The following is a 27441-nucleotide window of genomic DNA, read 5'->3' on the forward strand; positions in this document are numbered from 1 at the left end:
CCTCAGCCCACAAGGAGCACATGGAGGGGCTGCAAACTGACTGACAATCATCCCCTCGGGCCTTGCCCAGGTACCTGGTCAGCTCACCTGCTTTCAGCGGAGACACTTGAGCAGCCAGCTCCTTGCAAAGAGCAGCGTCTCCATGGGGGACACCAACTGCCTTCATTTGTGTCCAGACTGCCAGTGTAATAGCGTGCTCCCCACAAGCCTTTGATGAGACTGTCACAAAGCCATGTTGCCAACCACTTCTGCCTCTGCAATCTGCACTGATGGACGGGACCGGCTTTGCACAGTCCGTTACTCTTGCTCAGCCCCTGCCAGTTCACAGTCATCCGCAGAGCCCAGATATCAGACCCATGGGCACATGCAACACAGAAATTTTCCAGCAGGTTAAACAGTCTGAGAGAGGTTGAACTTCCATCCCCTCCCCTCGGAGGCTTTTGCTATTTCTCAGAGGCTTGGTAAGGTCTCCAGAAAAAGGGCAGAAAGAGGGAGTTGACTCAGAAGGTACAGGCAGTTGTCATGGCTAGAAACTACTTGCAGCCACTCTCCCCAGACCTGAGCATCCCCAAAATGCTACTGAACGCTGAACACAGTGGTTCTAAGCAGCTGCTTCTTTCCAGAGCAAGCTCAGGTAGAGGCTAGCCCAAAGCCAGCTGAACGCTCTCCAAAGGAAAACTGATGTGCTGCATCTGGTGCAACCTGCACTCGCGCCAGGACCTACAACTAAAGCAACAGAGCTAAATTGAGACACTCAAAAATATTAAACCCCTTCTTTGGAAACTATACAAAGTACAATATTGAAGCTGCAGAGCAGCCTCCTTGGGCTAAAATACCCTGCCAGCTGTTCTACTTAGCCCATGTCTCAGGAACACTCCTGCACTTCCCGGTGACATGAAACTCTCCCGATGAACATCCCAATGTAATGTTTTCCATAGTCTCTCCTTGGCTGAGGCAAGCTATGCCTTTTTGGCAGGAGCAACCTGGGCTCAGTTAGTCATATCTTCGTCACCTCTTGGCTAGACTACAGCTACGTGATACACCTGGGCACGAAGCCCACAGCACTTGGCAAATGCCAACCAGAAAAGCATGCTGCAGTGGGAGCCCTGGCTACCACAAACGCGTCAAACCTACCCTCTGCTCCCTAGGCCACCTTTTGGCTTGGAAGCTAAGCCAAATCAAGCCTGAGTCCTGATCTTCAAGGCATTTGATGGCATGGACCCAGCGTGGCTAAAAGATCAGTTAAGACACAAAGATGGAAACCATGAACAACGATCAACAGCTCCGCCACTCTCCAAAAGCAGTGGACTCATCCAGCATGAGGACTGGGTTTGCCTGTGACAGAGACAAGGTTTTCTCTGAGAACAAGCTCTTCCAAGCTGGTGAAAAATGATGTCTAAGATGCTGAGTAATTCCCTCCTTTTGCATATCCCATCTCTCTGCCAAGACGTGAGTCAGGTTCACTCTGGGTTTGGTTTGCTTTTGCTTTTTTTTTGTTTCCTTTTCTTTTTTATTTTATATAAAATAGTAACATCTGTCTCCTGAACCCAGGTGAAGTTCTTGGTCTCTTCCCCAGCGATGAATTCTCCAGCTGGCAAGACAAGATGCACTACAGCTAAGAGGTCTTGGCACTAACCAGCAAGATCTGCTACTACATTTCAACAACAAACGCTAGAGCACTCCCTCCCAAAGAGACCCTTCGGGGGTCAGTCCAGCAGTTGCACCGAGGTTGCTCTAACGAAAGACTCCTAGTGCAAGTCCCTGGATGGTCTAATCCAGCAGTCTCCACACTGCGCTCTGCAGGGAACAAGCTTGTGACATAGTGCCGGCTCGTATTTCCAGTTGCCCAAGGGAAATAGCTAAAAATACTTTTGTTTCATTTTTACTTGAAAGCGTAAGCACTAACTGTATTTGCTGTGGGCTACTCATGGTGGTACGTTTGGAGGGAAAGGGAGGCAATTAAAAATAAGGTCCCTTCATTGCTGCGGACCTTGAGTAGGGTTTTCAGCTTCCCTGCGGCATGTGGTGATAGAGACAGGCTGCCCCGTGGAAAGTGCTAGTGCTGTTATACTGCGTCTGCTTCTCTTGACGGAGACAAACCTATGCCGGGGTGGATTAAAATCTGGGCTGGAAAAAGATGTGGTCTAGCTTGCTGTCATTTTTGGCAGGCAAAAAAGCTGTAAGGCAAACACAAACCCCAGATTACTACTATTAAAAAACCACGGTAATTTCTCATAAGCGTGTCAACATTGTGACTCCTTTTAAACTCTCCACGTTTCTACTGAATTAACGTGTTTGTGCATGTTTTTGAACTGTAATCCATAATGCCTGGGTCTACTTAACCTCTCTTTCCATCCTGTGCTTCTTCGTGTGCATTTGTCTTCCCATACATATCTATATGCCACGTTATGCATTTAGCAGGCTCCCTAAATAGGGCTCGTAAATCACCCAGGGTTAAAATTCACTCCTATTCTCACAACATTATTTCCTAATCTCTAAAACATGTCAGTGGAAGAGCTTGAGGGTGACCTTTGGCATCATAAATCGGAGAGCAGGTTGACATGGAAATGACCTCAAGAAAATCAGACCGTAGAATCACACATCCAGCTCCGTAAGAGCCTGGCAGGGATAAACCTCTCCCCTGGGCTCAGGCATCCCGGGGCAGGACGGGCTAAGCCCGACTTCTGCAAACCTCTCTCTCCCTGTGAGCACTGAAGAGAGAGGGGACGTGTCTGCTGGGAGTGAAATGTGTGTGCGAACACGTCCAAGGCTTGCTGTAGCGGGGACGAGCATTTGGGGACATCTCAGGGAGGGATCGCACCCTGCACCACCGCCCCGGGGTTTTCCCATGAGCTTCCCTAGGAGCCAGGCTGGAGCCTGAACTACAAGTAGCGTGTGGGTTCCCAGAGGGCCATCAGCGGGCGGGAGCGCGGTGTTTCCCGCACAGCCGGCAGCCGCTGTGTCCCGAGAAAAGCGGCACGGTATTGCCGGAGAAGCGCTTCTCGGTACGGCCGAGAGCCGCAACAGTGCGTGCAGTAATTAGCCTGTAATTAGCATCCCCTGCGACTGCTGCTCCATCGTGCAGGGGAACGCTTCCAGCAGCCGACTACGGACTTGGCTCCCCCCAGAAAACTCTGCCTGGCGGGTGGCTCTAACTGTCAAGCCCGAACAGCCTCGCCGCGCCGGTACTGCGCGGAGCGGATGCCCAGCACGGGCCCCAGGGTACCGGATCGCCAAGCAGTGAACAACGCACGCAGGCAACGGTAACGGCAGCGATAACAACAATATATAAGTGTCCACATACATATGATCGGTATACATGGACACCCCCACGTGCCCTCAGGGCTGGCAGAGCAGGCAGCCCAGCGCCCGGGAGATGCCCCCCGCTCCCCCTGCCCCGCCGCGGCCCAGGCGGCGGCCCCGAGGCGGCGGGGCGGGGGCGGGGCCAGCGCGGCGGGGGCGGGGCCTACCGCCCTCCTGGGCGAGTCCGGGGGCCGGGGTGCGGCGGGATGTAAATGAGGCGCGGGGCGATTGGGCGGTGGGAGCGCGGGGCGGGGCGCGGGGCGGGGCCGGGGCGGGCGGTGCTGGACGGGGCGGGCGGCGGCGGGCGCGCAGCTGGAATGGGGCGGGCGGGAGCGGGGCGCCCGGTGCAGCTGGCGGGGGGCGCCGGCCGCCCGCCATAAAGTGAATGGCCAGGGTGAATGGGAGGCAGTCGGCCGGCGCCCTCCGCCTCCGCCCTCCCCGTGAGCCGCGGGCCGGCAGCGAGGCGCAGAGTGTCCGGGGAGCCGGGGGGATTTACTTTCTGACAGCGGCAGAGCAGCCCGGGCCGCGGGGCGGGGGCCAGCTTCGCCCCTCTCGCAGGATTAAGGCCGCCCAGCCGAGCCCGCATCTGGAGCCGCTGTAAGTGCCCCTCCGTCCCCGGCCTCCCGGGCGGGGTTCTCCCCTTCTTTCCCCGTGAGCCCCTCGGTGCCAGCCCGGGCGTGCGGGGCCGGCCGGCCGCAGCCCTTCCAACGCTGGCGCAGGGTGAGAGCATCCCCGGCGGGGCGGCTCGGCGCGCTCCGCCCGGTAGAGCGGGGGCAGCCCCGCTCCCGCCCGGGGCCCGCTTTCCGCCGCCTCCCGCGGGGCAAGGGGCGGCAGCCAGGGGCAGGGGGAGAGCGGGCGGATCGAGATGCCGTCCAGAAGGGGTCCCGGGGCCGTGTGCGGCGGAGCTGCTCCCCGGCGCTGCAGGGGCCGCTGCCCGCACGGCGGCGGGGCGCGGTGCCTCCCCCGCTCGGCCCTTGCAGGGCCCGGCGGCCCCTGCCCGCCGCCGCCGGCGTGCCGCAGCCCCGGCCGCCCCTCGGGAACGCCGCGGGCCCCTCCCGGCAAGCGCTGCCGGAGCCTCTTGCCGTTGCTAAACTTAGTCATTTTCCACTCGGGCGAGCGGGGCAGGGGCTGTTTAAATTAGCCGGGGCTCGCTGTAAATAACGGCGCTGCGGGCTGCGGCTCAGCTGTCTGCAGGGTCCGGGGGAGAAGGGCGCGGGGAGACGTCGCCGGGAAAAAGGAAGGCAGCCCGACGGCTTTTGGACAGTTGGATAAATGATATTTATGTAACGGGCTGGCTCCTGTTTACAGCAGAGCCGACCTCCCTGCAGCGCCGGGGAGAGGGCGAGCCGGCCTCCGCGGACGGGGCGAACCTGCCCCGGGACGCCGCTGGCTACTGCGCTCCGGCGGCCGGGGCTCCCGGGCGCCCGACCGGGAATAACAGACCTGGCCGGGCTGCGGGTGAAGGAGCAGGGGGGGAGCGTCGACCCCCGCGGCAGCTCCACCGGGAGCTCCGAGCCGCCCCGGCGGAGCGCGGCCGCCCGGCGTTGGGAGGCTGCGGGCAGAGCCGGCTGTCGGACTTCCGGGCGCTTGCACGGGCTCCGCCGCCTCGCCGGCGCCGGGGGCACGGTGCAAACCGGAGCCCCTCCGTCCCGCTGGGTGCCCGGGAAGCCCGGCCGACCGCCCGCAGCGGGCGCCCGACGGAGCCCGGTACCGGCCGCTCCCCCGGCTATTCCCCGCTCAACGAGTGTGGCCCCGGGAGAAGGGCTAGCCCGCCAGCGCGGCACCGCCTTGTCCTTCCCCCCGTCCTCTTCCTCGGAGCGGGAGAGAGGGACGGCTTCGCCCCGGCCGGCCGCGGCTCTGGCGGGGGAGGGCGGCCGGGGCGGGGGCCGACGCCCGCGCTCCGCCGCAGCTGCTGGAGCGGGCTGGGGGGGGCGGCGGGGCCCCGGGGGGGCGGCGGGCCCGGTGCCGCCGAGCGGGGCACACCTGTCGGCCCCTCTCCCGGCGCCCCCGCGGCTGGACAGCTGAGGGGACGGGCTGGGAGCGGGCTGGCTTCCCCCCGCAGCAGCGCCAGAGCCCTGCAGAGGCGCTGGCAGGGGTCGGTGCAGCCCCCCACCCCCCCACCCCGCCGGGGCTGGGCAGCCCGGAGCAGCAGTCCCCCGGCCGGGGCTCCGCACGCCTTTCCCAGGCGGCCGGGCGGGCTATGAGATGCAGAGCTCGGCTCCGCACGGGCGGCTGCAGCGGGGCAGGCTGCTGCAGGACGCCGGGGCCCGGCAGAGCCCGGGTGTGAGCCCCCAGCCGCCACACCCGGCTGATGCGTGCTGGCGGTGCAGGAACTGAAACCAGTCCCTCACCTGCCTCCCCGTTCCCTTGCCTTAGAGGGAGGCAGCCTCCCAACCGATGGGCCCATGATCTGTGGACTTACTAAGTGGAGACTAGTGCTGAAGGCAAAGAGGGGAATTTGGCATCCCCCAGACAAGCTTGTGAGTCCTTCACGCCTGGCCCGTGGCCTGGAGAATGCTAGGGATGAAATGGCTCTATCCCCTCTGCAATTTCAGGAGATGCTAAAAGCAACAGCTCAGGAAGATGCCTTTCAGGAGTGTCACCCCTGTTTCTGTCCCACCTTCCAAAGGCAGGGCAAGGAGCATCTTTTTGGTGATGGGATCACAGTCTCCCTGGCTCCCCGCACTCCCTCCCGGCCCCTCGGCCTGTCGGCGAGCCGGAGGGATGGGTGTTTGTGCAGGCTTCGATGGTGCCTTGCTGTGAGGGACAAAGAGCTGCCTGCTGGCTCCTGAGGGACCAGCAGAGCATGGTAGCTGCTTTCAGTCTCCACAAATGTCTGCAGAAGCGGAGTAGGGTTTGATTTTTTTTCATTAGCAAACGGTCGCACCATGCCCAGTACTCCTTACAGGGAGCTCTCACGGGGAGATGTCTTTCCCCGACAGCCTGGAGAGAGGTCTGGGTGAGGGTGGTGTTTTTCCTGCTGTTGCTGGGTTTGTGTGATCTGCAGCCCAGGCTCTCCCTGTGAAAGCCCACCTATATTTCTAAGTTGACTCCTGTCCAAGGCACTGGTTTAAAAACCAGTATCTCTCTCTGGCAGAAAAACCATTGCAAGCCTCACTTAATATCTATTACATTTCTATAAGGGCTTAATTCAGGCAATTAATAGATCTGCAAATTGTGACTGGATTGCAAAAGTGTTGGTTAATGTACCCTATGGAGAGCTGGCAAAAAAGAGTGGCATCTTCTCTCTGTCAGATGCTACCCAAAACTTTGAGATTGAGAGGTGAGGCTGACTTTGGAGACTGCCAAAAAGAAAAAGCCAGAAACCCGATCTAGGAGACCGCTGCAAAAGGAAGATGAGATGAGCTGGGGACATGAGGTCTGTCTCGTGACCTGGCACATGTGCCCTGGCTCTGGGGACAGGGGAGGTACTGGGCTGGGAACGAAGTCCCAGATGGGTAGAATCGGTGGTTTCATGCTGCGTGCCCTGCGTCGGGAAGGCAGCGGGATGAGACTGCAGCGCCGTGGAGGGAGGAGGGTCAGAAATGGGAGGCTGTGGCGTCTCTGAGCAGGCTCAGCGATTATCTGGCTGTTTGAAGATGGGAGATTGCTATTTACTTAGGGCCTGATGGCAGAGGGGGCAAAGCTCTCCCTCTTGCCGTGGGCCGCTGGGGCCGAGGGCATCGGGCTGTGCCAAGCCTGGGCATTTGCTGTTGGCAGGGGGACAGCCTCCACCAACTGGCATCGAAGTTAGTGCTGAGGCCGTAGGAAAAACCCTCTCTTGTCAACACATGGCTGAAATGGGCTGGAGTTTCAGATGGCTGGAGAAAGAGGATTTCTGAGGCCAGCCCGCTGCGCTTCCCTTCCTCCCCTTTGTGTGCCGCTCCCCCTCGCCAGCACCCCTGCCCTCCTCCTGCCTCACCTCTGAATATTAATGCCTCTGGCAGATTGGATAATAATGTGACTGGGAATTGAATGAAGCTGGTTATTAGCTCTGGGCTTCCTTGGGGCATTTAAGGGAGTCCACAGGCTGTTCCTGGAGGCTCGGCGGCGTAAGAGGCCGGGGCCGGACTCAGCGCAGAGGGGGTCACTTCTGTGGGAAAGGATTTGCTTGAAATCCTTGTCTCCCTCCGATCCCAGAGGAGGACAGGTATGGCAGCCTGGCCAGAGCCGCAAATTCTCGCGGGATGGTTAGCAATGGATCTGCTGTTTTTCAGCAACAATTAAATATTAAAAGTTGTTTTCAGGAAGGAACTAGGAGATCTAGCTGGGCAGAAGCTGAGAAATGTTTCTGTTGTTATTATTAGGCTTTAAAAAGAGATGGGAGCGAGCGAGGGAGGTCCCCCTCTTCCCTCCCCACTGGTGTCGGAGTATTGCCCAGCAGATTTGGGAAGAGGGCCAATCCTCCACATGCTGAACAGGAAATTTCCTGCTGATTTGCAGGGTACAAGTTCAAGCTCAGAGCCCTCATTTCTGAAGAGCTGCACCTTACGATGTCTCTCCTTGGGAGCTACCTAGCCTTTCCATAGGCGGATCTCTGGATGCTTTAGCATGAAGGGAAATATCCCTGTTGTGCAGAGGAGAAACTGAGCTCTGGCAGAATTACCTGATCTGAGCGAGAAATACAGCCTCCGTCCCTTGACCCTCAATCCAATGCTCTTTGCTATCTCCCAAACCACAGCTCCGCCAGAAAATAAACATTTACACCCTGTTAACTAGCGCAAAAGAGGAGGGAAACCAGAGCTGAATTTGCAGAAGCTGCTATTAATTTTGTCCATCTAATTTTTCAACTGTTCAAAGCGTTCAGAGATGTGTTAACAGGGCTGTAGCTGCTGGGGATCTCAGCTGATGTGGGGAGCTGGGTCCTGCCTGTGTTAAGTTAACCCCTCAAAATCACCACCAGAGCTACTGTGATTGAGACACCTGTTTGTGAACTCCTATCAAACAAGTTCCACAATCCCAAACCTGAGAGCCTAAGAAACACTTTTGTCTGCAGGATATAGCACGTATGCCGCTCTATTTCACATAGCCCTGATCCTGCAGACTACTCTTATTAAACAAACACATTTATTTGCTACTTGAGGAGCTTCAGTGGGAAGGCATGGGCTGGAAGGCTCAGTGCCTGCCGAGCTGCCTACACAAACTGAAAAAGTACGAAGATGAAATAAAACGAATGACCGGAACGTTTGCAGTTATTCATCTCTCTTTCTCCCTCTTCGTTCCTTTTTTTTCCCCAACCTCGTTTCAAGCAGAAGCATTCCACTCCCCTCCATTGCCTTTTCTCCCCTTTCCAATGCTGCCGTTTATGCAAGTCTAATTTTCTTAAAAAAGCTTATTATAAATGATGAGCAAGAAGCATGAGGATTTAACTGTAAATCAAGTTGACCTGTCTGTGTGTGGACATTTTTATTTACTCCTCTTTCCGAAAAACAAATAAACAGAGAATCCCTCCCAAATAAAGCAGCTCCCCACTTAGATTTGAACACACTTTAAAAGAAATCGCTTTTGTTTTAGCCATTTTTATTTCCTGTTTGTTTCTGAGCTTAGACTTGACAATGAAAACCACATGAAATTCCCTTTTTGTTCCATCAGTTTTATTTTTGGTGCCACAATATCCCAACTTCCAGTTCTACAAGTTGGGGTTGCTTTTTTTTTTGTGTATGTATTTATTGCAAGGTTATTTTTTAAAGTAAATTCATGGAAGTTTTCCTCCAAAATAAAATAAGTAAGACTTTCTAGAGGACTGGCTGTATCAGGATGATTAAAAAAATAAAATCTAAACCTTTAAGCTAAATTAATCAAGCCATAAAGGTCAGTCTGGGTATGGATCCATACCTAACCAGGGAGAGATTCCAAAGTGACGAACAATACGCGCTTCTGTGTCCCATTTAAAAGGGTTTTGCAGCATAATTTGTGTCGGGTGGGTTTTAATAAGGGTGTTTAAAAACCCCAGTGCTTGAGCTCAGATGTGCCCCAAGTCCCAGGCCACGGTGGGAGGCTGGGGAGGCCGTTCCCGCTGCCCTGGAGCTGCCGGTGGGGTTTGCTGGCAGGCTGTCACAGGGGGCCGGGTGAGGCAGAGGTATTTCTGGGTGTAAGGTCCCCGTCCCCAGAGCAGGCAGGCTGGCCGGGCAGTGGAAGGGAGGTGGTGTGACCCAAGCGGCAGTGTTTTGAGACAGCTCACTTCCCTCTGCCCCGTCCCTTTTCTCTCTGAGCCGCTTTGATGGGATTGCCCGAGGGCCAGACGGGATGAGTAATTAGGGCTCTGCAGCTTGCTTTCCTACCCACCCAAACTGCCTACCTCCCAAGGCTCCGCATGGGATGCAGCCTCTAGCAGATGGAAAAACTAAGGATTTAGGGGGGGAAAAAAATAAAAAACAAGAGACAGACTTTGTACACAGTTCTTAGGCAGCACAGTGCATTTCAGGATCCTGAAATTCAAACCTCTTGTTCTGCTGCTTGCGATGTCTGTTGTGCTCCCGAATTTAGGGACGCGGGGCGGTTTGCCACGGCCCCGAGCAGGGCACCCGGGCGAGAGGCTGTGGGGACAGAGGGCTGCCAGCCCTCCCTGCTCACCTACCCGCCGTTCCTCCTTGTTGCCCCCGATACGCACAATTTAACCGTTCACTGCGGGCACACGGCAGGAAAACCAGGCGATCTGCGGGCCTGATCCTGCCAGCACAGGCCGCTTGCAAAACGCTGCGGGATCGGACTCAGCCGTGTTTGCAGCGGGGAGGGCTAATCGCCTCCCTCAGCCCCCTTCAAATAATGTCTGAGTAAACAGGCTGACCTTCAGGGCATGTTGCAAGGTCCATAAAGGCGGGGGGGGGGGGGAGCGAGCTCCAGCATCCTTCCCGGAGCCACCCTCCCCCTGCCCCAGCCCTACCAGCCGCAGTATCCCGAGGAACAGGGGAGGGATACTGCGGGCTGAGATCATCTGCTTGTTTTATTCACGGCAGCCTGCGTCCTGCAAGGGTTTTCCTGCCAGAAAGCTTTAAAAAAAATTTAAATATAAATTGCTGGGGGGGGGGGGGGGGAGGCAAATCATCAGGAAACCTTTACAGCCAGGCGCAGCAGACATCGGCTCCCTCCGGTGCTGCGGGTTTGCACTGTGAGACAACACATCCCTCGGAGCGAGCCAGCCGCTTCTGGGCTCTCATTGCCTTAACCAGAGCCTCTCGTTGGCCATGGTGGCTGGTGGGGCCATCACGGCACTCTTAGCAGTCGCTACTTTTCCCTTTGCAGCCCTGCAATCCTCTGGGCTCCACCAGGTTGTTTTAAAACAACGATCCAGCACCAGCTCCCCCAAAAAAAGCTGCTTTCTAGCTGCTGGTTTTGCCAAGTTTTGTCACAGAACAAATGTTTATGATCAAGTCGAACTTCTCCAGAAAGGATTTCTAGCAGAAGTGCTGACGGATGGCGGACACGGGCAGCTCTACAGTGCACCGAGGTCGGCCAGCCGTAAGGGTGTGACGTGCCGATGGCATGGCGGGATCCTTCCTGACCTTCAACCCCCTGCATCACCCGCTTGATTAGGGGCTTTCTTGAGCTTGTTTACTAATTGTGAGAATCATTTACATCTTTGGTAACGTCTGAGTCATCCGCTGCCCTCCATCTGCATACAAAACTCCTGACAGCAGCTGGAGTCATAGAGCTCCAGTCCTTGATCTCACTATCTGAGCCTCCCTAAAATGGGCCAACTTTACGGCCGCAGAGATACAGAAATGACCCTGCCATGCTGCTGCGAGCGCAGCCCCCACAGGAATCGGGCCAGTTTCCTTTGACTGCCGGAATAATTAGTCAAATTCATACAATCGCCCAAATAAATACAGCAACGCATACCGATCTGCTGATGCCAGGCCCTGCTGCCCTTTGCTGCTGTGCGAGCATCGCATGTCCGGCCCCCGAGCTGCAGGCAGGCTGCCTGTGCCTCTCACTCCTGCCTGGGATCCTGGTTTGCAACTGTCTCGTCTCGCTCCTGGCTCTGCTTCTGCTCAGCTGGTGGGCGGAAGGGGAGATCACGGTCCCTCATACGCTGTGGCTGTGTAGCTGTTTCTCCTGTGCAGACACAGGCAGATCCTGCAGCGCTGGCACAGGTCGCTTTGAAGCCAGCCCGCCGGGGCTGCGGGCAAGGGCAAGCAGGGACAAGTGGGGTCGGTACATCCGGGCCAGGCCAATGCCAGCACTCTGCTTTAGCGGGTCCTTTGTTTCGGTTGCGAGATTCTCCCAGGCAGAATTTCTTACTGAAATCAGTCTCTTTTCTCCCTTCCCCAAAGCAAAGGGATTAATTTCCCTGAAGGACTTTTCTTCCCCTGTAATTGCAGACCATGCTGTCACTCCCAGCATTCCTGCGCCGTGGAGCCTCACCGCGCCAGCAACTTTGTGCGTTCGCAATTCATTTGGGCAAAACTGAGCCTTTGATGATTTATTTTGTTCCAGATGCCTAACAAACAAAATAAGCCATAACAAAGCATGGCTTTATTAATATAACTGCGTAGTCTGTCAGAAAGAAAATCCCAGTCCTGGCTGATGGAGCCAAGGTGCTGAAAGCCGCACTGAGGCAGAGCGTCCAAGGGATACCGGAAACCCAGCCGGACATGGCGAGACCTAAAGTGCAACGCTTACAAGAATGCAAGAAGTATGAACTTTTAGTTTAGGAAAAAACAACTTCACAGAAAGTCTGGCAGGACTTTCCTTCTGTGTTAGGATTAGCTCTTCGTTTCCAGATTTTGGGTGCCATTTCAAAAACTATCTGGGTAGGCTAAGGGCAGCACTGGGGTCCAAAGATACTACTGCAAATAGCTTGCTTTAAGCCAAGCCCAAGTGCGTTGCCCTGTCTCTGCAGACCCCCACGCTTTAGCTCAGCGGGGTCGGCACCAGTCCAGTCCAGGGGCCGCAGACACACCCGTCGGGGAGGACGATGCGTTATGTACGGGGCATGGTTACATCAGGGCACTTCCCCGGCACAGGGGCATGGTACAGCCCATCAAATAAGCGAACAGGACACATTCCATTGTGGGCTTTTTTTGCTGTGGACATGGGTATGGAGCTGTCAATCCTTGGGACATTTCCATTGTGATAATCCTCTGGAATACGGGTGATTTATTAACCCTCTGCTGCCCAGAGCAGAGGTTTTGGCCATCACCCTCCTCCGCAGCTAGAGGCTCCTGTCGAAGTGGAGGAAGGGAGCGGGTTGCTTTCACCTTGCAGGCTCCCGCCAGCCCCCAGGGAAAGCATTAGGCAGTGTCCAGCAAGGCAGGGCATTTTCCTAGCACCTCTTATCTGAGGATCTGGAAGCACTTAAAGGAATTTTGCTTCGTTGCCTCTACCAGCTCAGATAGGCTCATTAACATCATTTCTGAGATGAAGGATGGAGTCCCAGAACAGCCAAGTGGTTTTACCTACATCATAAGCCAAGTCAGCGACAGCACCTTATCTCCCCATCCTCTCCCCACCTCGCGTTATCGGGAACTTCTCCGTGGAGCCATGCACAAAAAGAGAAGAGAGTGGAAACAGCATGGACACCCTCCTCAGAAAGCCAGCTTGTGCTGGCAGCTGCGGGCAGGAAGCCCGGCAGCAAGGGCCCGGGCTGCTGCGGTCAGTGTGGCACCACGCACTGCCAGCAATGCTCTTGCAGCCCAGTGTGTGCGGGGCAGTGCCAGCCAACCCAGGCAACTTGCTCTGACAGCAGTAAGATACCAAGCACCTCAGGGAGCTTTGGCAATTCCTACTGATGGGAGGAAAAAAACCCCAAACCACGTTCCAGGCGTCAAAGCAGTACACACCACTACGAAACAACCCAGCACCAGAGCTCAGGGGTTAGTGCCCAACTGCAAGGACTAAATCAAGAAATAAAGTTTATTATAACCTGTGACTCAGCCCTTGCTGGAGGTCGATGATCCATTTCTGAGTGTGCGCCTGAAAGCGCTGCTCAGCCAGCCTGGGGCTGCGCACAGCCTGAAGTTTTTGGAGGCAGGCAGCTTGCTCTCCTGTCCCGTAATGGCTCTGTGCTCTGGGTCACTGGTTGGCTGCTGCTGTTTATCTTCTAGTGATTAATGGTCACTCGTGGTTCCTGCTGCAATTCCATTAAGATCAGAGACTTAAAGCTACACTGAGATGTTTAGCAGTGGGTGACCCTGGTCTCCCCGTAGTTGTATTTCTATAGTCTTGAGGAAACAAAGATTAACTCTTGTCTCGTGTCCCATCGTTTTTGCTTTCTAGCTGCAGGGAAAGAGCCCCTCACAGGCAGCACTCGTGTCAGTTGGCAAAGAGAGCCTGGCTCTCGGGTCGCAGTGCAATTCATGTGCTGTGCACGCTATGGCACTTAAAGTCCCAGCCCACAGGCACTCTGATGGCACCATCCCCTGAACAAATACATGTACCCAGAGAACAAAATGCTCTTCCAGGAGGGGACAGGCACAGCCTCAGCCCCTTCCCCTTTGACATGGGGCAAAGGAAGAGGCAGGGACTGCTCCATCTTAGCTCAGCCCCTCTTGGGGACCAAAGTACAGAGGCAGATCATCTTCCTGCAAACGTACAGTTAAATAGAGTCCCAAATGTTTATCTCTGCTAAAAGTAAGCCAGCACACAGGGAACGTGAACACGAGAGGAGTGAAGCACTCAGCCAGACTCCATCGGGAATCTAGTTGCTCCCAGCAGTTTGACTTCTGGGATTGATGGAGCAGGAAGAGACAAGCTCTGACCCTAAGACATCTAGTGTAACATCATACCTTCACCTCAGGGGATGGAAGAAAGAAATGACACCACCCCCCCAACTGATTGCAGAGCACCTTTCAGCCTGAGGGATAACCCTGAACCCTTTGTGGAGATCAGCAGTCCCAAGCAGAAGCTGCAGCTACCGTGGCCCTGGCCAGAGGCACAGGCAGCGGGGGAAGCTCACAGGTCGACAAGGCTGTGCTGATCTGCTGGAGAGAGCCCGGCCAGCTAGGCTTCCCTCCTACCTGTGGGTCACCAGTGGTCCATGTGCTGCTGCCTAGGGACCCCAAGTATCAGGTCCCTGCTGAAGCACCCCTGCATGCCCATGGGAAGCCAAATAACATCAAAACAACCCAAGAGACAGCTTTTCCCCTCCAGATCAACCTGCCGAAGCAGGTTCGGCAGGTTGCCTGCTCCCCGATGATAGCACAGAGAGTTGAGCAGCACGCACTTGTCAATCTGAAGGCAGCTCTCAGCAGGCAATATCCACATCACAAAAGCCACCACTATAATTAGCCTTACTTGGCTCGCAGTCAGCCTTTATGTTTCCTTCCTGCCCCTCCAAAAAAACCAAGCAAAGGCATCTTTGCTCCCAGGTGATGGAGCAGCGTGTTACTGACAACCAGGAGAGAGGTCATGGGGACCCTTGCTTGCTTTTTTTGGGTAAACAAGGTTGCCCTCCTCGTGTAGAAGTGCCCTCCTCCTCCTGCCCAAGTGGCCCTGGCTTGGGCAGCCTGGCACTGATGCAGAAATAGAAAGGCGGTGAATTTGAAAGGAGAAGAAGCCTGGAGTCAGAGCTGCTCTCCTCCCCCTGCCCTCCACTGTGCCCGTGGGGCAGGGACAGCAGCTCCCTGTTCAGCTGCAGGGCCCTGCGCCGGCAGCCACCAGCACCGTCACACAGGAGCCAGGGAGAGGATGCACACGGGTAGCGACCAGAAGAAAAGGCACGTTTGTTACAGATTTGGGAACCTTTATCTTGGGAGCAATTACCTATGTCGATGGAAGGAGTTACAGGTGCCGGAGCAGGCTAGGAGCCAGGGCTAGTTTTACAAAACTGAAACCTCTGAGCAAGCCTGGCTGCATGTTGCTAGTACAGGAGCTGTCCCTAAAGAAACCATTCTTTTATGTTAAAAGAGAGCGAGCTGAAGACTCAGATGGAGATGATAAATTTGATTTTGTCTAAAGACGTTTTTGAGGTGCCAATTTCAGTAACTCCCTGAGACCAGGCAAACAACTTAGCAGAAATGCCATGAAGGTTTAGCATTGACTTTCTTAATGTCTCTGCCTACAGCGAGATCTAGCCAATGTGGAAGAAAGCTCCTTTAATTAAATCTGAAAGGGCTGTATAATCTGGAATAATACCTACAGCTTTTTGTGTCAGTGGCATGGGGTTGCCTTTGGGTAAATAAATTGGTACGGAGCTCATGTGCTATCCCCATCGCAGACTTTCCCTGCGGTCCTTCGTAACGGTGCTCAGCAGGTCCCCCTCTCCCTTTGCTTTTGCTTCTCTGTGACCTGCTCACAGCAAGCTGAGAAGGCCTTCCTTGATGCCACCACGTAGGGCACATGCAATAGGTATGTAATTACATATATACATACAAAATCTCCCCTCTGAAATTCTCCTAGTTTTAAATTCAGTTCAAAAAGCAAACTTGTTCTGAGCCACAAGTCCCAGTTTCAACTTGAAAATGGGCCACACTTTAAAACCAGTTTTAATCTAGGTGCCCACTGCGTCTGTGAGGCAGGCCAAGCACGCTATGTTGTGCCCAGTGGCTTGGATCAACCTCGTAACCACTGCACTGGTGGGGTTCAGGATGGGGCATGGATTTTCAATACCGGGACTGGGTTGCCCTGAGCCTTGTATATTGTGTTGTCATTTACACCTGTGGAACCAGCTGTAAAATACTCCATCCTGGTTTTCCCATCTCCGCTTTAGTTTGCACAGATGAAAGCAATGCAAGATGTGCAAAAAGAGTCCCAAAGCAAACAGGACCCTGTGCAGGAGGACACTGTCCTTCAGTTACAGGAAGGCAGGAGTCTGAATTCCTCCTTAAATCTGGTCCAGTACAGAGTCAAGCCCTAGAAGAGAGGAAATTGTGCTTGACAGATGCAATCATATGCAAATGGCTGTAGAAGAGGGGAAATTATCATCTACAAACATTGGGCAGAAATTCCATCTGCCGCCGCCTCAAGAAGGGCTCTTAATAAATTCTGAGACAGCAAAGTGACACACATCTTAATCAAGACTTAATCCATGGAATTAATTCACTGCGCGTTTCTGCATAATTCCGAGAGTAATGCTAAAAGCCATGGCAATATCAGCAGCAGATGGACTCCCCCTACTCCATGCAAAGGTATTAAAGAAAACACAGCCCCTGTCACATCACTTCGTGTACGTACACATGGCAAAAAGCAACAGGGCTGTGCCCTGCTGCTGCCAGGAGCTTACACAGCCGGCGGACATCAAAGGTCAGGCTCGCCGTGAGGTGGAAATGGAAACCAGCCTCACGGCAAAGATGGAGCCCCTGCCACTTCTCTCCCACAGGAGAGGAGAAGCCCAGAGCGAGGCAAAAGTCTGGGAAACCAGCACCAGGTCCCTTCATTAGATGCTGCTTTCGGAGAGCACTGATTGAGGCCAGTGTCGAGAGGTTCGTCAGTGCCCGGGAAAGGCTGGGGATGAAGGTCAAGCGAAGGGGAGAGCGAGGGAAACTGCTGGGGGTTTTGTGAGCGAGATCTGCTGCAGAAACCAGGCGGATAACCATTAGAAATGGCTCCCTGCCCTCTCGCCACAGCCTGGGAAGCACGCTGCAGGTATGGGGGTCAGCCTTGCCAAGGGCCCTGGCGGCAGCCCTACTCAAATTGACAGGAGGTTTTAGACAGCTCTGAAAATACATTCTTAGTCACTGTCATCCACCTCCAAAGGAGGTGCAACAGCTATGTGATTAATCACTTGTTTACATGTCTAAACGCTAGCACAGTCCAGACGAAGTACTGCCTTCAGCAGGCTCCCTCCCCGACGCGCGTGGATTTGAGGGGCCAGGCAATCCTTCACCAGCTGGAATCCAGTCTTCACAACTGACCTCCACCTGCAGTTTGGAAGTCCCAAGTGCCTGGGCCAAACCCCCCTAAACCTGGGGGTGCCAGATCCCGGCACGGTGCGTCAGCTGCTGTTACATTTTAGAGTGAGAGGCTCCCTAGCTGGTAAGGTGAGGTATTAGCTTGGGTCACCAGAGTTTCAGGAGCTGCTGTGGTTCCCTCAAAGCAGTCCAGCCTTCAGAAACCATTACACCTGCATTGGTGACAATGCATCGTCCTGCATACAGCAGGGTTATGATCCGAAACTTGGATTAAGCGCTAACACAGGGCCAGCTCACCTTTCCAAGGTGATGTGGCTGGGCTTGTAGCACTTACTGCTTCATGCCTGCCTCTTCATGAGTGTCCAATGTGGTCCAGAACAAAGTGGTGCTCTCAGCCGAGCTCTTCTGGGCAATACAGGTGGAGGGTGCAGGGGCCCCGAGGAAGAGCATGATGAGAATAATTGATCCTGGGACAGAGAGGTGTGGAAAGAGGTGGTAGAGGAGCCCCAGTGGTGCCTGCAGTTGCAGGGAGCGGCACTGCCAACTTCCCAGCCGGGATGCTTTCAGCCAGGGGAGGTGGCTCATGGGCACAGGACAGTCACTTGAGGGGACATGGGGAGCCTTCAGCCAGGATGACCTAAGGCTGGAAATGAGCTGCTGCTGCAGCCAGGATCACTCATTCCCAGGCACCCGAGGGTGTGTAATGCAATTCCTATGTTAATTCAGGCTCCAGACGTCTTTATGTACCCCAAAAGAGTCCACTTGCACTGCCTGCATCCCTGCTCGTGGCAGCAGCTGTGCAGGCAGATGTGCCTTCCTATTGGTGACACACACAGGAGTGCTTTTCTTTTGGGATGTGTGCGGGTACATCTGTGTTAGTGCTCTCTGGAGAGCTTTACATGGGCTTGACTGGTTTGTGGAGAAGCAAGGGAGAAAGAGGACAGAAACTGGGCAGGGAGGATGGGAGAGGCGGGATGTCTGGGGAAGGTGCTAACAGCCCTTGGCTGGCCCAGAACCACTTCCTCAGATCTCCGTTACACAGCATGCTCCCGCCGTTGCTATTTCAGTCTGAATGTCACCTATAAATTGGAGGCTCTTTCTCTGAAGGCTGCAAATAGAAGTGTCACTAGATGATCTTTGATTTATAGGGAAGCTCAGCAGAAAGCCTGGCATGTCCATTTTCCAGCCAGGAAACTCAAAGGGGTCCAAGGATCACACAGGGATCCTTTGCTTTTCCTAGACCTTTCGTCAAGGGTTGGCAAGTCCCTCCCGGAGTGGGTGGGAAGAGGTCACACACGCAGATTCATCTCCCTAATCACCCTGTGCCTGCTGCTTTTTCAGATTCCTCCTCCTCTGCCACCCATCCCTGCCCCATGGATTTCAACCTGCTGGCAGACACAGAGGCTCGCAGCCCAGCCTTGTCTCTCTCGGACTCTGGAACCCCTCAACACGAGCACAGCTGCAAAGGACAGGACCACAGTGGTGAGTGCAAGGCTCAAGATGCAGGAGAGGCCCCGACCCGTCCTTGTGGGTGGATCTGGGTGGCTAGTGGCTTGCAGGAGCCAGCTGCGGTGCTCCCGGGGACATGCTGAGCTTCCTCTCGGACTGCGAGCCAGCACAGTGCCACAGCAGCCTGGCCGTCCCAGCAAGCAGGGGGAAGGCATAGGGGTGTGTATCGCAATGACAGCCATCAGGAGGGCGAGAGCAGCATCCTGGCAATGGGGTTGCCTGGCCCCGGCTGCAGGAAGCCACTGCTGACAGAGGGCACAGCCCACGGCAGGCAGGAGTCAGGCAAGCCGGGTCGCTGCCCAACCAAGATTTTATTGTATTCGCCTAAACCGGGTCCCCAGAGCAGGAGAGCTCTCCCCACAACGTGGGAAATCTCATCCAAGGCACAGAAGGCTACACCTAGTTATGAACTGCCCCCCCCCCCCCCCCTTTTTTTTAAACTCTGTTTAAATTGCTTAGGTTGAGACTTTCCATGCTACAGGGTAACCTTGGGCTGAACTTCCCAGGTTCAGGCAATAAGAAGGAAGAGCAATACTGTCTTGCCCCTGCTTTAATTGAAAAAGCCAGGTCACCTGTGCCTTGGTGCAAGGCTCTGCAGTGAGCTGCTCCTGTCCCAGGGAGGTGCCTCTGACCATTCCCAAAGGCTGAACAAACCCTGAGCCTACTGCATTCTTTATCAGGCTCCGAAGAAGAAACATCACCATTCACACCCGCTCAGAAATCACCCACCAAATGCTATGGCTTCCCCTGGATTTTGCATCTGTCCTGTGACCGCTCCATCCCTTGTTGCTCTGGATGCAGCAGGACAATGCAAAGCTGCCCCTGCCAGTGCCAGCATGAGGGGAGGCGAGGGCCGAGGACAGCCTGCTGCTCCCGCGTAAAGCCTCCAGGCTCACCCGCATGCAAAAGCTAATAAGCATAATGATGCAGATTAAAATTCCCCAGAGTAAGTATCACGAAGGGAGTTACGCTGGGATAACTATGGTCAGAGAATCCACCCACCGAATTCCCCACTGCACGCGTACCTTAGTTGGGCACATCCCCAAGCTCAGTGGCTCCTCGTCAGCTGCTTTGGATGCATGGCAGTCATCTCCATTCAAGTGGCCTTCCCAATCGAGCCCACCCTGGCACGCCGCAGAACTGCCAATTTAGGAGCTGACTTTTTTTTCCATTAGCCACGAGCAGCTAATTCCAGCTATGACCGCAGTCGTTTCATTGAGTGGGTGAACGTGCACGAGATATATTCCACAACCTATTTTGGGTTAACAATAAATGCTGGGTGCCTGGCTACGTCACTCCCCACTGTCTTAAACAGTCTAGAAATAAAATGGTTCTAGGAGGTGGGTGTTTGCCAGCACTACCTGCACACAGAGGCTGGCAGCTTGTGCGTTCACAGCAGAGGCCAATGGCAGCCACGCGTCACCGGTGTCAGGCAGAGCAGAGTGTGCCACCGAGGGCTGCCTGGGATGGGATGGGGCAGGGCTGCACTTCTGGCCCTTCTTGCCTCTCCTCAAGAGAGCAGCCTCCCTACTCCTCCTTGATTCTGCTTCCTTCATCCACAGAGTAAGAGATCCTGAGGAAGAGAGCACAAACTTTGCTTGTCTGGGCTCAGCTCTCGGAGATCCCAAGTGTCCTCCGATGGTGTGGTGTGGTTTGTGACACCCCCTTCTGTTAGGTTTCATCAGGCAGCACAGGTCAGGGGGAGAGCAAGGATGAGGAGGGAGGATGTGAGGAACTGCCCTGCATCTCCCCATATTCTGCTCCTCAGCATGGATTCATGGCACCCACAGGGTCCGTCTGTCCTTCCTGCAGGGTCCCTTGTTTCCCTGTATTGCCACACTTTTGGTCCTCACTGCAACACCCAAGCTCTGCACTGTTTACAGAGGGCACTTTTCCCCTGCCTAGAGAAGAAGCAGAAGTGGAGGTGACACTCACTATAGGCAATGCTCAGGAAGAGCCACAGGTAGCAGGTACAAAAATGGAGATGACAATAAGAGGAATGTGTAGCTGCAGAGATTTTTCCAGGCTCAAAGTCAGGATTCCTATATCTCCTTGGACTTCACAAGATTTATGGAAAATTCTACACCAGAATGTATGGAGAAGTCAAATACCATGAGCTCTTCCACCCAGATGCAGCCCATAAACCAGTGGTACCTTTGCTCCATTCTCCTTCCCTCTCGGTATGGTTTCTTCCTGTGTGAAGAAGGGCAGTCCTGAGCAGGAGCTCCCGATTAAGGCACAGCCTCCTGCTTGGCAGCAGCCCCTTCAGAAATCCGCATTGTCAGGGGCTCCTGTGGGAACATATCCCCTGTATGCATTAGGCTCTTAATTAACCCAGACTCAGCAGATGAACAAACAAACCAAATGTTGTCCCTTCATCTGTACTGAGCCATTCCTAATAACTAGCTTAGACGTGGTGGCATCACTCCCCTTTTAATCTGTTTTAGAGATGGATAATGCAGGAATCTCCTTCTTCCAACACTGGCTTAGAGCACTGAGCTAGAGAAATCAGATTTATCTCCTTGGCAAGAACAACTATAAAAAAGATCCACATTAAGAGCATGCTTCCAAGAGTTCTGCTGAACGTGGGATCCCCACATGAAGATGCTCATGGGAATGAGAAGAGTACCATGAGACCACAGCCAACTCCTACCGTTCCACTTTTCAGGTCCTATGGCTTCATCTGTTTCAAGAGTGCACTGGGAAAGTTCTTGTGTGGGTGCACCCTGGATGGAAACACGAGCTGGTCCTGGCACTGGGAACAGGAGACAGCACATTCCTGCTCAGCAGAACCAGCTTGTGCCCTGCTGCAATAGCCAGCTCGTGCTCCTTGCATTAGCTTTCCTGCTGGTGGATAGCATTAAACGTGCCACAGAAGCTGAGGCAGCTGGTGGGGAGCCTGTGGGGAACCCACATTGCTTCAGTCAGTGCAACGCATACCTGTAGAAACAAACCTTTTCCAACCGCACCCAGGCTTTCCTCCATGAAGAGTGAGTGCCTCACCTGCAAACGCTCTCCATGCCTCCAGCATTGCTCCTTTTGGAGGAAGGCAGATGCAAAGAGGGTTTTCCTGGGAACAGCAGGGAGGTTTCTGAATTAAGATACTGCCACGGGAACGGGGTAGGGACACCAGGTTTCTGACACAGAGTGTCTCCCAGGGCCAGGCTCCATTAAAGCACCTGCTGTTGGGTACAACACTGCCCTGCAGTAGAGTCCTTTCTCTGTCGGGGCTCAGATGCTTTTCAGCCTCTCTCTTAGGGTCTCTCTTTTCCATTTAGCTTTTATGGGGCATATTTTTCCAGAGCACATCCATCTGACTTGAGGAACCCTTTTTTTCCTCGCCCAGCTGTATTCCAGGTTACCGTTTTCTTGCCTCCCTGCTTTTTAAGGGGCTGTACAAGACACCTTCCATGTCAGGATTTTTCTGGACTTCAAAGGCGCTTAAGCTAGCTTCCACTTAAAAAAAAACAAACCACAACCAAACAAAAAATCCTTTTAATCTGAATCTCAGTGGAGTGATGCCAGGAGTTTTAAAAAGTTCTCCCAAATGCAACAGTTTGGCAACTGTTTGCAGTAATTTCCACTTAGTTTAGCTGAGTATTTCCCACTGTAAAAGAACACCTCCCTTCCCTGCTGAAAACCTGATTTTCAGTTGGAACTGCTTCACCTTGCTTCTAGATCAGAGGAAGGAGGAGGTTAACATCAGAAATTACTTATTTTCACTGGAATAATTTTCTTCTATGGTGACTTGTCTTGGTTCCCAGCAGAATTAAACACGAGCTGTAGCTTTCCTCCCTGTAGTTGTCCTCCATAGATTGCCCAAGTGCTCAAATATGACATTTTCTTTTGATGATGGAAGATATCTATTTTTGCATTCTGCCCCTGTTTGCAGAGTACTGACAGTCCCAGGAGGGGCTGTGGCACAGGGAGGTACCTGGCTGCCCACCTCCAGCCACAGCAGCCCGAAGCTCAGCGTTAAGGCCTGGGCTGAATGCCTAGGAGGAGGCTGAGCTGTACTTTTCAGTTAGGTACCAGCGTGAACACTGGAGAGTTTCAAGATGTTCATTTAAGAGGCAACGAAATGAAAGACGCTGCCTGTAGGAGAGGGATCTCCGAGTGAGGAGGAGGGCAGGGCAGAAGGACAAGGAGATGCTGGAGTACTTCATGGTAAGGTCTGAGAGGCCTTTTCCTACTTTTTAAAAATAAAAATACGTGCACCTAAGTAAGAAGGCAGAGGAGTAAGAAGGGAGGAAGGATAAAAATTTGTGCTTCTCAGGTTTAGTTAATTTAAGAGCCTCAACTTGCTATCACTGGCAATTTGCCTTTTCCTGTCACCTGTCCACAAAAGCACTACCGGATCTTTTGCTGTGTTATAAGTGACAATTTCCGTTCAGTTTTTCTAAAGGGCGCCTTAGGCAGAGAGTTTTAAGCAGAGTAGGAAACTGCTGGCCTGGGTAAGTTCTGCCACTATCACCCATCTTAACTGTGACAAATGAAAACCAGAGATCGGCAGTTTGGAAAATCCAAATCCAGTCACTTGGAAGCTGACGTCCATTACAGCAGTTAAACGAGGGCAAGCCATGCTGCATCAAGGGGCCATTGGTTTTGGTGCAGGGTGGATGCCTGCTCGCAAGGGCAAGGGAGGGAGACAGGACCGCCGCTGTGGGTGGTGGCCACAGCGGAGGGGGACCTCACTGAGCATGCGCTGGTTGCCCCAAGGATGGGCTCCCCAAATGCATCCAAGCCCCCACGTTAACTCAAGAGGTCTCTCCCATCTTTCTGTTTCTCGCACAGACACCGAGAAGTCCCAGCAAAACCAGACGGACGACTCCAACCCTGAAGACAGCTCGCTCAAGAAGAAGCAGCGGAGGCAGAGGACGCACTTCACCAGCCAGCAACTCCAGGAGCTGGAAGCCACTTTCCAGAGAAACCGTTACCCAGACATGAGCACCAGGGAGGAGATTGCAGTCTGGACCAACCTGACGGAGGCACGAGTCCGGGTAGGACTGCAGCCCTCCCACCTTCCCGGGCCCGAGGTTGTGGGGAGGAAGCCGGCTGTGATACAAGCCACCAAGCTGTCCCCAAACCAAGGAAGGAATTAGGGGCACTTGAAAATTTCCCTGTCTTGAAAACACCTGACCAGGCTCTACACCCAAGATTTGACACATCCAGCCACATACATACCCCATGCTGGTGGTGCCTTCCCCATCCAGTGCCACCTTGCACTAACACAGGGAGATGCAAAGCCCAGGCTCTGCCCCACAGAGCCCCACCAGCTGGGTGCCCCGACCCAGCAGGCCCCTTCCTTGCAGTGCCATTGTCCCCCAGCCATAGCCTTGCTGGAGGGCACTCTTTGGGGTTCCCAAACCACTGTGCAGTCACAGGCGTAGTGTGGCAGGGCTCCAGCTGGAATGAGAGCTTCTCTCCGCTACTAGAAATATGAGTTAGCAGCACCATGAATAGCCTTCCAGCAGCTTCCACGCTCTAGGAAGTTATATTGTTTGAGTCCCTCCAACACTAACAGATTTTCCTGTTAGAAGAAAGACTTCTAACACCCCACCCCAACCTGGTCCTGAGGTGAAGTCAAAACAAGCGAGGTTTTTTCCTCCACTCAGCAGCTCTCAAACCACATCCCCCAAATACTTTGCTCCCAAGTCACACAACCCCAACCCCTCCTCCTGTGCTGTGGTCACTTGGAAATGCAGCAAGTGTTTTCCTCCCTTTTCCCCATACAAAGGGCATCTGTTTGTTGAGTGAGGTGGGTTATTCTGTGCGTTGTAAAATGGCAGTAGTTGGGTTTTGATCTAGGTGGTGATTCTTACTGGGAGATGACCCTGCAGCCCAGACATCTTGCTGCAACCCTTTCCTGATGCTCAGCCTCCCAGCTCCCTGGGAGCATCCCCAGCCCTTCAACAGCTCTTACCTTGCTGGGCAAAGAGACCGGGGCAAGGCCCCTTCCAGGGACAGCCCAGGGCGATTCCCATCCCCCCTTTCTCTCTCTCGCAGGTCTGGTTCAAAAACCGCAGAGCTAAGTGGAGGAAACGGGAGAGGAACCAACAGGCTGAACTGTGCAAGAACAGCTTTGGAGCCCAGTTCAACGGACTGATGCAGCCTTACGATGACATGTATTCCAGCTATTCCTACAACAACTGGGCCACCAAGGGGCTTGCCACCAGCCCGCTCTCGGCCAAGAGCTTCCCGTTCTTCAATTCCATGAACGTCAGTCCTCTCTCCTCCCAGCCCATGTTTTCCCCACCCAACTCCATTGCCTCGATGACCATGCCTTCATCCATGGTCCCTTCCGCAGTGACCGGAGTACCGGCCTCCAGCCTCAACAACCTGGGAAACATCAACAACCTGAACAGCCCGAGCCTCAACTCCGCTGTCTCATCCAGTGCCTGTCCTTACGCCTCAACAGCCAGCCCCTACATGTACAGGGACACATGCAACTCCAGCCTGGCCAGCCTGCGGCTGAAGGCCAAGCAGCACGCTAACTTCACCTACCCGGCGGTGCAGACGGCAGCTTCCAATCTGAGCCCTTGCCAATACGCCGTGGACAGGCCTGTATGAAGGGCTGCCCTCTGCCGACCAGGGACTTGACCTTAGCCTGACAAAAGGAGACCTTTAGCCCTACAACAGCGTACGTCCTGCAGAGAATGAGAGTGAACACAAGAGAGCAAGAGAGCGCGAGAGAGCGAGAGTGAGAGGCGAGCAGGCAGATGGACCTCTATGAAGATTTGTCTAACTATCGTATGGTGAATTTTGACTGTCTTTCCCCCTCCCAAACCCCTTCCTCTCTTGCCCACCAAACCTCCTCCTTCGTGGTAAAGAAACCAAAACAGTCTACTGGAAGCCCCGTGGGGAAATAGAAGCCCCAACACGTGGGGTGCCTGACCCTCGGGCAGCAGAACCACGTGTGTTTGAATCTGCCCCTCCGAGCCTCGCAGTGAGCTCCCCAAATCCCCAGGACAGCATGGGCAGCCAGATGCCACCCCTGCAGGGAATAGCCAGGGACAGGGCAACGTGGGGGCTGCCATTTGGTGCTTGGCCGACCCCTTCTCCCTGCACGCGTACGAGATTTCATTTAAAGATGTCTTGCCCACTTATTTATCACACAGCCAGTAAGGAAAGCCTTGTCTTAGTTGATTGGCATCTCTCTTTATAATGCCTATATATGCACGGCCCTTCAGACTTGAAGCCTTTAGGAAGTGGGAGTTCTAAGGATACAAAATATGTGTGTGTGTATATATATATATCTTATATATATACAAATACATATGTAGACACTAAAATATGCTTTTTTGTTTTGTACGTGAAATAACCTACAAAGTAGACCTTAAAACCAAAAACCCCGTAAAGCAAGCACATCCACCGAGGTGGCGTCCTGCCTGTCATGCTTTACTGCTTCAGTCATTTCCAGTCAGACAGGAACACCTTTGCCAGTGTACATCCAAAGCATCTCCTTTTGCAACAATCAGCTCCCCCTTGCACATCTCCTTCCCTTCCCTTCTCCAAATCCCATTTCCAAAAAAGATAATAAAATAAAAGTTGGCACCATCTCTTTAAGTCTTCTGCCTGTCTGGTTATTGAGAGCACAAACCTGCGTCTGAAGGCTCAGAAATCAAGCGCCAGCAGCCCAGGCGAGAGCGAGCACCCTTGGGAGCGCCAGCACGAGGCAGCCCAAGCTGGAACAGGGGCCTGAGGTCTGGAGGAGCCATCTCTGTTCCTCACTTACAAATCAAACATGTGGCTCCTCAGGACAGCAAAAGCCCGCGAACACAGTATAAAGGGGAAAACAAGCCCCCTCCCTGCTCCCTGTCTGCATGTACACACTATGGCAGGAAGGTCGAGCCTCTCCTGGCTCAGGCTTCCCCACCGTGCTGGATGGGGCCAGTGCCTTTGGGCTCCCGGCAGCCCAGGGCAGGGGAGCCCCTCCAGGCACTCCCGCTCCAAACAGCAGTCCCCAGGGGAGAGGCTGGCTGCAGCAACCTGCCCTGCTAGCCTGCTCCTGCACAGTTTCTGTTGGGAAAACTGTAAAACAGAGGTGGCTCTCCTGAGATGTACATGGACCAAGGGGACCTGCTGCTTCAGTCAATGCAGAGGGATGCAGCGGGTTCCTCCAAGGGCCCAAGGAAGCTTCATGTGCAGCAGGCGAGCAGGACATCCTTACCCAATGCAGCTTCCTTTCCCTTCATCAGGCACATGCTCCAAGGGGAAAGCACAACCCCGATATTTTACTTTTCTCTTAGAAAAAAACCCAAACAACAAAACAACAACACATCACCACAACAAACTATCTTACTTGGATTAATGGGACAGGAAAACCTGGCATAACCCAGGTTTCTGCAATGTTGTTAGCATGCTGAGAGGAAGCAAGTTCTTTGCTAAGAAGGGACCCTCACTAGGACACAGTAAGAGGACCCTCACAAGCAAAACATACGAACCACTCAGTCTTTGCCAAAGCCTATTCCACAGGGAGCAGCTGCTGCTGAAGGTATTGGTGAGCAGATGCTGAAAGCAGTCACAGATGTCAGCCCAACTTCACTGTAACAAAATTATTCTTTGCTCTGAGCTAATCCAAAATGAGGGAGCCAAGTTACCCTGCACTGAAACAGCTACCACTGGAAGCACAACCCTATCTGCAACGTGCAAAGATCGACCATAGACACCTAAAACATAGATGTAGCGCACCCAAGACAAGACCATTCATTGTAACCTGGATCCTACCTTGCCGCTGGGCACCAGTGCTGAGGTAGCTTCAGTGGTTAGTCTCCATTCTGTGCTGGAGTCTCCATCCAGCAGCCTTCCCACCGAACACACACCTTGTCTTGGTGCTATT

At 54.0% G+C, this 27441-nt stretch overlaps 1 protein-coding gene across 1 annotated transcript; it reads left to right on the forward strand.

Annotated features, from left to right (window-relative positions):
• Nucleotides 1-3792: 3792 nt before the first annotated feature.
• Nucleotides 3793-26168, forward strand: PITX3 (paired like homeodomain 3). Its single transcript, XM_050898649.1, has 4 exons — nt 3793-3900; nt 18435-18575; nt 23397-23602; nt 24609-26168. The coding sequence occupies exons 2-4, from the start codon at nt 18467-18469 to the stop codon at nt 25170-25172; spliced, it is 879 nt and encodes a 292-aa protein (XP_050754606.1). The 5' UTR covers nt 3793-3900; nt 18435-18466; the 3' UTR covers nt 25173-26168.
• Nucleotides 26169-27441: the final 1273 nt, after the last annotated feature.

Source organism: Gymnogyps californianus, chromosome 6 (genome assembly GCF_018139145.2).
Source record: "Gymnogyps californianus isolate 813 chromosome 6, ASM1813914v2, whole genome shotgun sequence".
Classification (NCBI taxonomy): Eukaryota; Metazoa; Chordata; class Aves; order Accipitriformes; family Cathartidae; genus Gymnogyps; species Gymnogyps californianus.

What these genes read in the sequence shown, in the direction of transcription:
- PITX3 (XM_050898649.1), top strand. Translation starts at nt 18,467, where the DNA reads ATGGATTTCAACCTGCTGGCAGACACAGAGGCTCGCAGCCCAGCCTTG. An exon ending in CAAAGGACAGGACCACAGTG is followed by an intron (nt 18,576 to 23,396) that starts GTGAGTGCAAGG and finishes TTTCTCGCACAG; the next exon opens with ACACCGAGAAGTCCCAGCAA. An exon ending in TGACGGAGGCACGAGTCCGG is followed by an intron (nt 23,603 to 24,608) that starts GTAGGACTGCAG and finishes TCTCTCTCGCAG; the next exon opens with GTCTGGTTCAAAAACCGCAG.